The sequence below is a fragment of the Neovison vison genome, chromosome 13 (genome assembly GCF_020171115.1).
Source record: "Neovison vison isolate M4711 chromosome 13, ASM_NN_V1, whole genome shotgun sequence".
Taxonomy (NCBI): domain Eukaryota; kingdom Metazoa; phylum Chordata; class Mammalia; order Carnivora; family Mustelidae; genus Neogale; species Neogale vison.
In genome coordinates, this window is record NC_058103.1 from 976,770 (window position 1) to 989,835 (window position 13,066).

Consider the following 13,066-nt stretch of genomic DNA (forward strand, 5'->3'; position numbering starts at 1 on the left):
TATAGCTGTCCAGTTTTCCCAGCACCATTTAGTGAAGAGACTGTCTTTTTCCCAATGTATATTTCTTCCTGTTTTCTTGAAGATTATTTGACCATAGAGTTGAAGGTTCATATCTAGGCTCTCTATTCTATTCCACTGGTCTATGTGTCTGTTTTTATGCCAGTACCATGCTGTCTTGGTGATCACAGATTTGTAATAAAGCTTGAAATCAGGTAAGGTGATGCCGCCAGCTTTATTTTTGTTTTTCAACATTTCCTTAGCGATTCAGGGTCTCTTCTGATTCCATCAAATTTTAGGATTATTTGATCCAGCTCTTTGAAGAATGCTGGTGGAATTTTGATCGGAATGGCATTAAAAGTATAGATTGCTAGAGGCAGTATAGACATTTTAACAATGTTTATTCTTCCGATCCAAGAGCATGGAATGGTCTTCCATTTTTTTGTGTCTTCTTCAATTTCTTTCAGGAGTGTTCTCTAGTTCCTTGAGTACAGATCCTTTACCTCTTTAGTTAGGTTTATTCCCAGATATCTTATGGTTCTTGGTGCTATAGTAAATGGAATCGATTCTCTAATTTCCCTTTCTATATTTTCATTGATAGTGTATAAGAAAGCCACTGATTTCTGAACATTGACTTTTTTTCCCAATTTATTTATTTTCAGAAAAACATTATTCATTATTTTTTCACCACACCCAGTGTTCCATGAAAGCCGTGCCCTCTATAATACCCACCACCTGGTACCCCAACCACCCACCCCCCGCCACTTCAAAACCCTCAGACTGTTTTTCAGAGTCCATAGTCTCTCATGATTCAACTCCCCTTCCAATTTACCTAAATTCCCTACTCCTCTCTAACGCCCCTTGTCCTCCATGCTATTGGTTATGCTCCACAAATGAGTGAAACCATATGATAATTGACTCTCTCTGCTTGACTTATTTCACTCAGCATAATCTCTTCCAGTCCCGTCCATGTTGCTACAAAAGTTGGGTATTCATCCTTTCTGATGAAGGCATAATACTCCATAGTGTATATGGACCACATCTTCCTTATCCATTCATCCGTTGAAGGGCATCTTGGTTCTTTCCATAGTTTGGCGACTGTGGCCATTGCTGCTATAAACATTGGGGTACAGATGGCCCTTCTTTTCACGACATCTGTATCTTTGGGGTAAATACCCAGGAGTGCAATTGCAGGGTCGTAGGGAAGCACTATTTTTAATTTCTTGAGGAATCTCCACACTGTTCTCCAAAGAGGCTGCACCAACTTGCATTCCCACCAACAGTGGAAGAGGGTTCCCCTTTCTCCACATCCTCTCCAACACATGTTGTTTCCTGTTTTGTTAATTTTGGCCATTCTAACTGGTGTAAGGTGATATCTCAATGTGGTTTTAATTTGAATCTCCCTGACGGCTAATGATGATGAGCATTTTTTCATGTGTCTGATAGCCATTTGTATGTCTTGATTGGAGAAGTGTCTGTTCATATCTTCTGCCCATTTTTTGATGTGTTTGTCTGTTTCGTGTGGGTTGAGTTTGAAGAGTTCATTATAGATCCTGGATATCAACCGTTTGTCTGTACTGTCATTTGCAAATATCTTTTCACATTCCGTGGGTTGCCTCTTTGGTTTTTTGACTGTTTCCTTTGCTGTGCAGAAGCTTTTGATTTTGATGAAGTCCCAGAAGTTTATTTTCGCTTTTGTTTCCTTTGTCTTTGGAGACGTATCTTGAAAGAAGTTGCTGTGGCTGATACCAAAGAGATTACTGCCTATGTTCTCCTCTAAGATTCTGATGGATTCCTGTCTCACGTTGAGGTCTTTTATCCATTTTGAGTTGATCTTTGTGTACGGTGTAAGAGAATGGTCGAGTTTCATTCTTCTACATATAGCTGTCCAGTTTTCCCAGCACCATTTATTGAAGAGACTGTCTTTTTTCCACTGTATATTTTTTCCTGTTTTGTCGAAGATTAATTGACCATAGAGTTGAGGGTCCATATCAGGGCTCTCTACTCTGTTCCACTGGTCTATGTGTCTGCTTTTATGCCAGTACCATGCTGTCTTGGTGATCACAGCTTTGTAATAAAGCTTGAAATCAGGTAAGGTGATGCCGCCAGCTTTATTTTTGTTTTTCAACATTTCCTTAGCGATTCGGGGTCTCTTCTGATTCCATACTAATTTTAGGATTATTTGCTCCAGCTCTTTGAAGAATGCCGGTGGAATTTTGATCGGAATGGCATTAAAAGTATAGATTGCTCTAGGCAGTATAGACATTTTAACAATGTTTATTCTTCCGATCCAAGAGCATGGAATGGTCTTCCATCTTTTTGTGTCTTCTTCAATTTCTTTCATGAGTGTTCTGTAGTTCCTCAAGTATAGATCCTTTACCTCTTTAGTTAGGTTTATTCCCAGGTATCTTATGGTTCTTGGTGCTATAGTAAATGGAATCGATTCTCTAATTTCCCTTTCTGTATTTTCATTGTTAGTGTATAAGAAAGCCACTGATTTCTGCACATTGACTTTGTATCCTGCCACGTTGCTGAATTGCTGTATGAGTTCTAGTAGTTTGGGGGTGGAGTCTTTTGGCTTTTCCATATAAAGAATCATGTCATCTGCGAAGAGAGAGAGTTGACTTCTTCATTACCAATTTGGATACCTTTTATTTCTCTCTGTTGTCTGATTGCTGTTGCTAGGACTTCTAATACTATGTTGAACAAGAGGGGTGAAAGTGGGCATCCTTGTCTTGTTCCTGATCAATGGGAAGGCCGCAAGCTTTCTCCCATTGAGGATGATATTTGCTGTGGGTCTTTCATAGATAGATTTGATGGGGTCAGGAATGTTCCCTCTATCCCTATCCTTTGAAGCGTTTTAATCAGGAACGGATGCTGGATTTTGTCAAATGCTTTCTCTGCATCTAGTGAGAGGACCATGTGGTTCTTCTCTCTTCTCATATTAATTTGTTGTATCACATTGATTGATTTGCGAATGTTGAACCATCCTTGTAGCCCAGGGATGAATCCCACCTGATCATGGTGGATAATCTTTTTAATGTGCTGTTGGATCCTGTTTGCTAGGATCTTGTTGAGAATCTTAGCATCCATATTCATCAGTGATATTGATCTGAAATTCTCCTTTTTGGTAGGGTCCTTGCCTGGTTTGGGGATCAGGGTAATGCTGGCTTCATAGAAAGAGTCTGGAAGTTTTCCTTCATTCTCATTGGATTCCATGAATTGTTTCAGTTCTTCTTTGATCTCCTGGTTGATCCAAGCATTCTTAAGCAAGGTGGTCTTTAGCTTCCAGGTGTTTGAGTTCCTTCGGAACTTTTCCTTGTGATTGAGCTCCAGTTTCAAAGCATTGTGATCTGAGAATATGCAGGGAATAATCTCAGTCTTTTGGTATTGGTTGAGTCCTGATTTGTGACCCAGTATGTGGTCTATTCTGGAGAAGGTTCCGTGTGCACTTGAGAAGAATGAGTATTCTGCTGTTTTAGGGTGGAATGTTCTGTATATATCTATGAGGTCCATCTGGTCCAATGTGTCGTTCAATGCTCTTGTTTCTTTATTGATTTTCTGCTTCGATGATCTGTCTAATTCTGAAAGAGGCGTGTTAAGATCTCCTACGATTAGTGTATTCATATCAATATGACTCTTTATCTTGATTAACAGTTTTCTTAAGTAATTGGCTGCTCCCATATTGGAAGCATAGATATTTACAATTGTTAGATCATCTTGGTGGATAGTCCCTTTAAGGATTATGTAGTGTCCTTCTGTATCTCTGACTACAGTCTTTAGTTTGAAGTCTAATTTATCTGATATGAGAATCGCTACCCCAGCCTTCTTTTGAGTCCCATTGGCATGAAAGATGCTTCTCCACCCCTTCACTTTCAGTCTGCGTGTATCTTTAGGTTCAAAATGGGTCTCTTGTAGACAGCATATGGATGGGTCCTGTCGTTTTATCCAATCTGCAACCCTGTGCCGTTTTATGGGTGCATTTAGGCCATTCACATTGAGAGTGATTATTGATAGATACGTTTTTATTGACATCGAGTTACCTTTGAAGTCTTTCTTTCTGTAGACTGTCTCTATATTTCTGTTCAGTGCTATTCTTGGGATTTTTCCTCTTTTATAGAACCCCCCTTAATATTTCCTGCAGTATCGGCTTGGTGGTTGCATAGTCTTTTAAGTCTTGCCGGTCTTGGAAACTCTTTATCTCTCCATCCATTTTGACTGTCAGTCTTGCTGGATAAAGTATTCTTGGCTGCATGTTCTTCTCATTTAGTGCCCTGAATATATCTTGCCAGCCTCTTCTGGCTTGCCAGGTCTCTGTGGACAGGTCTGACGTTATTCTGATGGGCTTCCCTCTGTAAGTAAGGAGCCTCTTTGCCCTGGAGGCTTTCAAGAGATTATACCTACAATTATAATTCCTCAATTTGACTATTAGGTGTCGTGATTTTTTTTGGAATGTATAATCTTGGGTGGAGACCGTTCAGCCTCTAGTACATGAACGCTGGTTTCATTCGCGAGATTCGGAAAATTTTCATGAAGGACCTGTTCCACGATATCTTCTAGACTTCTTTCTTTCTCCTCCCCTTCAGGAATTCCAATAATTCTGACTTTGGAACGCTTCATGGCATCATTTATTTCCCTAATTCTGCTTTCGTGGGATCTAAGCTGTTTGTTCCAGGCTTCCTCCTGATCCTTTCTCTCTATCTGTTTGTCTTCCAGATCACTAATTCTATCTTCTGTCTCAGTTACCCTAGCTTTGAGAGAGTTTAGATTAGATTGGAACTCATTGAGAGCATTGTGGACCTCCTCCCTGGTAGCTTTAAGCTCCGCCCTAACATTGTGAACATCCTGTCTGGTCGCTTTCAGTTCGGCCCTAATCAATTCTGTTTGGTCATCCATGGCTTTCTCCAACCTAGCTATTGCCTGGATAATTGTTAGCCTGAATTCTCTTTCCGACATATTGTCTATGTTGATAGCCGTTAGCTCTGTTGCGGAAGGTCCATCCTCTGTATTTTTCTTCTGTTGGGCATTCCTCCTCCTAGTCATTTTGGTGGGAGAAGACTGAACAGATGTAGCTGGATGTATCAACTCTGGTGCAGTCAAGGTGCACCCTGGAACACTTCCTGATCTCCGTCTCAGAGAGAAGCCTCAGTCTGGGTGCAGAAGCTGAATAAATTCCCCCCTTGGACGCTGGCAGTGCAGGTTCCAAGTTGCAGACCCTGGGGGCACAGGATCTTTTGCTCATACCCAAAGCCAAGGCAGTGGCGGCTGTCTGGGAGCTCCTGACCGCCAGAGAGGTTCCAAGCAGCGATCGCACACTGAGATTTTGCCGCCGGCTCGGGCTGGGAGTGCCTGGCTTGCGCGCACCTCTTTTCAGAGGCGGCTGTGGGTCGGGCGCGCGTCTGGGTCACTGAGAACGGGGCGCTGGTCCGTAAGCCACAGGCTGGGCTTTTGCACAACTCTGTCCGGGGAAGAGTTTCACTCGCGCGCGGTTTAGACTTTGAAACAATGGCGCAGGTCAAGAAGTGCCCCCGGGCCTTAGTAACTCAGGAGAGCTGGAGGGACGTGCGCGCGCATCTCAAGCTTTGTGGTAGGGCTAGCGTGCGTTCTGCAGACCGGCGCAGCTCCCATCCCCTCTCAGGAGCCGGAACCCACGCGCTCTGGGGCACGCTGGTGGCTTAGGGACCAGGAGCTGGTTTCTCGGCCGCACTCTCTCTGCCTCTGCGCCGGGGAGGCCGTCTGGGACCTGGGACTTAAGCCCCTGTCCCTAGCAGCCCCGATTCCCACAATTTCCCCACGCAATCCTTTGCTCTTTTGGAGTGCTTTCAACCAGTCTCCAAGTTAATGCTGGTCCCCAGACGCAGGGCGCTCTTGTTCGGATTGGGGTATTACTCTCCCACCGGTCGCCATTGGTGGCTCCCTCCCCCTTTAGTTTATCTTCCGATATCAGTCCTCCGTTCCCATTCCGTTTTACCTGCTCACTGGCGTCTTCTGCCCCTGTAGAGATCCAGACGTGTATAATTCTGATCTCAGGCTGATTTCATGGGTGATCAGAGTTCTTTGGTAGGTAATCAGCTCACTTTGTGGTACCAGCTGAAAAGACGCCTCTTCCTAGTACCCCGCCATCTTGTCCCCCCAAGGAAGGACTTCTGAGGAAGTTTTTAGCTGAGCTGAACCATGTCTCAGGACGATGTCTAGCAGATGAGAAAAAGCACATTGAGGGAAGAAGGCACAGACTGTGTGAAGGCCCAGCACACTTGGTTGCCTTCCCGAGTGGATCCTGGGAGGAAGTTAACAAAACAGGGTAGGACAGGAAACCCTTATAGCACATGTTCCTCTAAGGATAGAACCTGTGCTTTCCAACGCTCATGGACACTCCTCCTCTCAAACTACTCATTTCCCCCTAAGAAGGTGACCAATAAAGGGGCTTAACAGAGTTGAAAACATTGGGAGACAAAATCAGAGAAGGGAATCAACTATCTAGTTTCCACTCCAGTTTATGGGAGGATTGATGCATGTGTGCAGAGCACGGTGTTCCCTGTTATTGTCAGCTCCTACAAGGAACAATGTGGCTTCTCACCAGTTCTGTCCCAAAGCATGACATGGCTGCCAGGAGGCTCCATGTGGGGTAACATGGTCTTCTTCCTGGTTGGGCAGTTCCAGAGGCATTCCCATTGGAGTTCCACTCCTTTGTTCTAAATACACTTTGTACGAAGATAAGGACAGAGTCTCAAACAGAGACCATGTTTTCAGGAAAGTATAATGGTTCTTATTTTCTGATTAAAATAGAAAACCAGGAGGGTGGCAGAGTAGCAATAAATTTGCACTGTTTTGACAGAGACTACATTCTAGTCACAGTTAATACCCACAGTCAAGGTGCACAATGGCTCAATGTAAGTAAGTTCTAGGAGTCAGTAGGAGACACACATGTGTCGAACCTCCTAATGAGCCTCAGTAATGCAGGAAAACAATTCTCAACAAAAGAAGATTCCACACATATCCAGTACACTCTATAGCAATATGGGTAGGTGTGGCTGCAGAAATAGGTCCTCTCCATGCACTAGTGACAAGGAAAGAAAGCTCCTGGTTTGAGGCAAAGAGCAGCTGCTGTTCCCAGGTGGTGCCTGCAGCTCACAGCTGAGTTTAACAGTGGAGCTGAGTGGAGAATGTGGGAGTTATGGGCATAGTCAGAGTCTGGCCACTTGACATGACATCCACAGCCTGGTGCCTGAGTGTTGGATTTGTTCGTGCACAGGTTTCTTCTGCAGCAGGACAGCTCCTCCCATGCTGTGCTTCCACCTGGTGCCTCGCATCTTCCATGGACAGGTCTTTCTGAGCTTCTAACTCAACCTTCTCTGCTCCACCTCTTACTGTCTTTGGTTCTCTTCTCCACAGCCAGCAGAAACGGTTCCTGAACAACACAGGAGTTCCCTTGTTTGGGACAAAGAACTCCTGGGTCAAGAGGGTGTGTGGTTGAGCCTGAAGCAAGTGGCTTCTTTCTGCTCTTTCAGATCTTCCTCCAGCTGCTGCTTCCAACTGCTGCCTTCAGAGCTGTCAGTCATTAAAACCAGTGATTCCTGATACAGACAGCAACACCACTGTACCCACAAGGATTGATTCTGGGGCAAAGAAGCCCTACAGAGAAAGTACATAGAGTACAATGTCCCATTTATGAATTCTACAAAATTAAAGCTAGTATAAAGTGACATGAGGAAGAACAATAGTAATGTGGGAACAGGGTGATCAAGGGAAAGGGAAGGAGGAATTCCAGAGGGAAATGCTGGAAATTTTAGGGAGAATTGAGGCACTCACTGTCAATAATGTTGATTGTGACACTTGTGTTTATCATATCACACACTCCGTATAAGGGCCGTTCATCTTGTGTCGCATATACACATTGAATTTATTATAGGTAATAACAAAGCTGATTTTAAAGGGACGTAGAGAGAGTGAATGTTGCAGATATGAAAATACACCTACACGATGCTGATTTTCTCTGTATTTATGGCAAAGTATAAAATAAGTAAAATCAATCCATCCCCATTACAGGAGGGGTTCTACATTCCTCATAGCCTGACACTCTGTTCTACCGATGATTCGGGGTGAAGGGCAGCTATTCCTGTCGGGGGAGCACTGACCTAGATCCTGGGGTCACTCTCACCCCATATATGCTCATGAACACCTTACGAACACAAGTATACACCCTGGAAAGTTATATAATAAAAAACATTTTCTTCAAAATTTATATTAGCACTAAAAGCTATTCACAACTGCGTGGGTCACAGCCTCTCTGTCAGAATAGATCCCAAGCTGAATATATAGCCAGAGGATATGCAAATAGGGTCCACCATCTGCTGATTAAAACAGCCCAAACCTGACTCTGCAGCTGGGAGAGGAGCCCAGCACCAGGATTCCCAAGTGTTCCAGTCAGTACTCAGGACAGGACACAGAGAACTCACCATGGAATTTGTGCTTGTCTGGGTTTTCCTTGTTGCTCTTTTAAAAGGTAATTCATGGTGAACAACAGACATTGAGGATGTGAGTGGGTATGAGTGAAGGAAACCATGGGTGTGTGACAGATTCCTGATCATGATGTCTTGTGTCTGCAGGTGTCCAGTGTGAGGTGCAGCTGGTGGAGTCTGGGGGAGACCTGGTGCAGCCTGGGGGGTCCCTGAGACTCTCCTGTGCAGCCTCTGGATTCACCTTCAGTAGCTACGGCATGAGCTGGGTCCGCCAGGCTCCAGGGAAGGGGCTGCAGTGGGTCTCAGATATTAGCAAGGGTAGTAGTTACACATACTACACAGACTCTGTGAAGGGCCGATTCACCATCTCCAGAGACAACAGCAAGAACACGCTGTATCTGCAGATGAATAGCCTGAGAGCTGAGGACACAGCCCTGTATTACTGTGCAACAGACACAGTGAGGGGCCCTCAGTGTGAGCCCAGACACAAACCTCACTGTAGGACGGGATCTGGACCACCAGAGGGTGCACACCACTCACCAATCCTGTCTTTAAGCCCAGGAGCAGATGCAGATGAGGGTTATGGGCAGGTTTCCTGTCAGGATCTAGCGATTCATCTCCAGAGAACACTTTCCCTCAGGGACCTTCTCTGCACACATGCTTCTGTGCTTACCTCTTCACTCTCTGGCTTTGAAAATGTGTTCTAATGGGAAAACAATTATACCAAAGTGCACAAAATACAGCGTCACTCACGTTGTTTATTGCTGTCCCTAAATACCCATGAATCACAGATAAACTGGTGCTCATCAAGTGAGCCTTTACAGGACTCCCAGCTGCTCTCACTGTGCAGCACAGGTCCACCCTCCTCAACGTGCAAACTCCCTAGAAGCAGCATAAAGTGCAGGCTGGACGTGGGGCCACCAGAGGCATCAACAATCGAAAGCAAAAGAAGAAAACGTCTTTGTTGGGACATGACTGTCTGAAACAATGCTCAGAGCATCAATGTTAGTGACAACATGGGAAAGCAGTGGAGCCCCTCCAGGTGTGATGTGTAGTCTGGACATTACACACACACAGGCATAAACACACACACACACACACACACACACACACACACACAAGCATGAAACCTTTTTCACTTTGCCCTAATTTTTCTGCAGCAATGGTGGTCCTAAGACAAAAATACACAGCATACAGGAAGACCTCAAGAAGCAAGAAAAATCTGAAAGAAACACTCCAATGTTACACCTGAAGGAGCTAGAGAAGGTTGATGACTAAAGCCTAAATACAGGAGAAGGAAGGAAATAGTAAAGATTAGAGCAGTAATAAATGATATAAAAAACAAAAGAAAAAAAAAACAGAACAGAACAAAAAAGCAAGGCCTAGTTTTTTGGAAAACAAAAACAATAAAATTGAGAAACTTCTGCCTAGATTTATCAAAAGGAAAAGAAGAAACCCAAAATAAATGATATCAGAAATCAGTATGATTTTCTGTGGAACAAATAGGGTTTGGGAGCGGTAGGAGGGGCCGGATGGGGAAACTCGGTGATGGGCAATGACACATGATGAGTGAGCACTGCGTGTTTCATGCAAATAATGAATTGTTGAACGACATCAAAAACCAATGATGTACTATATGGTGGCTAAATGAACATAATTTAAAGTGAAATTTAAGGAGATAATGTGAGAAAATAAATACTTAAAACTAGAATTCTAGGAGGAACATTTCCCAATCTAAATCCTGAAATAATACTCAAAATTTTGTGTTCAAACTAGAGGTGGCTGGGGTGGGGGATGGGATAACTGCCTCATGGCATTAAGACGGCACTTGATGAATGAGCACTCGGTGTTATATTTGGGTACACATAGAAGTGGAGATGGATTGACCTGAGGTGGGGGTGGTGGTCCGGGCCACCACATTGTGGCTCTGGGCTGGAGATTCCCAGCTCAGATGTAAGAACAATTATCTGGATTTTTACAGGCAGCAAAATGACTGGTTTTTGTGAGGTAGGAAGTGGAGAAAGGTAAATCTTTGGGGGAAATATCGGAAGATAAATGGAGATTGCAGGGAGTCTCCATAAGCCAGCCACCGGGAGCAAAAAAATCAGGACCTGCGAAATCTGCTCCAGCGAGAGATATCCCTTACTGAAATAGAGCACAGGGATGAATAGGAGAGAATTCTGGGTGGATCACTGGGATCTCAGATCACAGGAAACCACACGTAATGGGGAAGCCTATCCAATAGACTGCCCAAGCAGTGGCACAGGGAGACAGGTTACAGTCCGCAAGCTCAGCAGGGACTCCCAGCTTCAGTCACCATAACCCACAAGTCAGGCCAGTTGGGAGACTGCTCTGTGCCTGACCACCCTGAAAAGGACTAGAAGGTTTAGGCTGCTTAACATCCCAGAAGAGATAGAAAATGATTTGTGACCAAAACAGGGCAACAGCTCTCAGGGTGGTGTGGCCCACGAAAGGACACGGGAGAGGCTCCTGGCCGTGAACTGGGAGCCACGCAAGAGGGTGCATGTGTGAGCCCATGGCTGGGTGCACAAAGTGGCTACATCCACAACTGGGCAACAGCTCTCAGAATGATGTGACCCCAGACAGGACACTGGGTCAGCACCCAGCATGACCTGGGAGGTGCTCAAGGTGGTGCACTCACGAGACCAAACCCGCTAACAATTGCAGAGTCAGAAAGCACGGAGACACTCATGGGTCCCTGGAACTTTCCCCAGAGAGTTGCAGTGGGCATGAATAACTCAAGTCTGTGGATTTGGGTACACATAGAAGTGGAGATGGATTGACCTGAGGTGGGGGTGGGGGTCCGGGCCACCACATGGTGGCTCTGGGCTGGAGATTCCCACGTGTTTGCCATGTTTGCTCTGACCCTCTGTGGAGAAGCAGAAAGCCACCAGGGAAAAATGACCAGACACAGGATCAGCTCCCATTCAGCCAATGACCCTGACAAGAGTAGGGCAACTCCAACAGGACAAAGATGCCTGAGAAGCCAAGCAGCAGGCCCCTCCCCCAGAAGACAGACTGGAAGAACAGGTGAAGGATAAGGTTACTTCCCACAGGAACAGGAAACTCCAGCACCAGAGGAAAATTACATAGGGAGCTCCAAGTGTTCCCTCAGGACTTGCTTATACTCAGGTTAAAAGTTTACAATTCGGGGGGACAAGATGGCGGGGTAGTAGGAAGAGGCGTCTTTTCAGCTGGTACCCCAAAGTGAGCTGATTACCTACCAAAGAACTCCGATCACCCATGAAATCAGCCTGAGATCAGAATTATACACGTCTGGATCTCTACAGGGGCAGAAGACGCCAGTGAGCAGGTAAAGCGGAATGGGAACATTGGACTGATATCCGAAGATAAACGAAAGGGGGAGGGAGCCACCAGAGGCGACCGGTGGGAAAGTAATACCCCATACGAGCGAGAGCGCCCTGCGTCTGGGGACCAGCAGTAACTTGGAGACTGGTTGAAAGCACTCCAAAAGAGCAAAGGATCGCGGGGGCAAATTGTGGGAATCGGGGCGGCTAGGGACAGGGGCTTAAGTCCCCGGTCCCAGACGGCCTCCACAGCGCGGAGGCAGAGAGAGTGCGTCGGAGAAACCGGCTCCTGGTCCCTAAGCCACCAGCGTGCCCCAGAGCGCGGGGGTTCCAGCTCCTGTGAGGGGATGGGAGCCGCGCCGGTCTGCAGAACGCGCAATAGCCCTACCACAAAGCTTGAGATGCGCGCGCGCGTCGCTCCAGCTCTCCTGGGTTTCTAAGACCCGGGGGCGCTTCTTGACCCGCGCCATTGTTTCAAAGTCTAAGCCGGGCGCGCGCGAAACTCTTCCCTGGACAGAGGCGCGCAAAAGCCCAGCCTGCGGCTTACGAACCAGCGCCCCGTTCTCAGTGACCCAGACGCGCGCCCGACCCACAGCCGCCTCTGAAAAGAGGTGCGAGCAAGCCGGGCACTCCCAGCCCGGCCCGGCGGCAAAATCTCAGTGTGCAATCGCTGCTTGGAACCTCTCTGGCGGTCAGGAGCTCCCAGACAGCCGCCACTGCCTTGGCTTTCGGGACTAGCAAAAGATCCTGTGCCCCCAGGGTCTTTAACGTGGAACCTGCACTGCCAGCGTCCAAGGGGGAATTTATTCAGCTTCTGCACCCAGACTGAGGCTTCTCTCTGAGACGGAGATCAGGAAGTGTTCCAGGGTGCACCTTGACTGCACCAGAGTTGATACATCCAGCTACATCTGTGCAGTCTTCTCCCACCAAAATGACTAGGAGGAGGAATGCCCAACAGAAGAAAAATACAGAGGATGGACCTTCCGCAACAGAGCTAACGGCTATCAACATAGACAATATGTCGGAAAGAGAATTCAGGCTAACAATTATCCAAGCAATAGCTAGGTTGGAGAAAGCCATGGATGACCAAACAGAATTGATTAGGGCCGAACTGAAAGCGACCAGACAGGATGTTCACAATGTTAGGGCGGAGCTTAAAGCTACCAGGGAGGAGGTCCACAATGCTCTCAATGAGTTCCAATCCAATCTAAACTCTCTCAAAGCTAGGGTAACTGAGACAGAAGATAGAATTAGTGATCAGGAAGACAAACAGATAGAGAG

The 13,066-nt window shown here is 46.1% G+C and overlaps 3 gene segments (V, D, J or C); all 3 read left to right on the forward strand.

Annotated features, from left to right (window-relative positions):
* LOC122893824 overlaps positions 1–13,066 on the forward strand; it is a 248,194-nt gene that overhangs the window by 84,480 nt on the left and 150,648 nt on the right.
* LOC122893823 overlaps positions 1–13,066 on the forward strand; it is a 121,549-nt gene that overhangs the window by 13,936 nt on the left and 94,547 nt on the right.
* Positions 8,369–9,178, forward strand: LOC122893826. The segment is given in 2 exon segments: positions 8,369–8,500; positions 8,604–9,178. Coding segments are annotated over 2 exon segments (606 nt in total).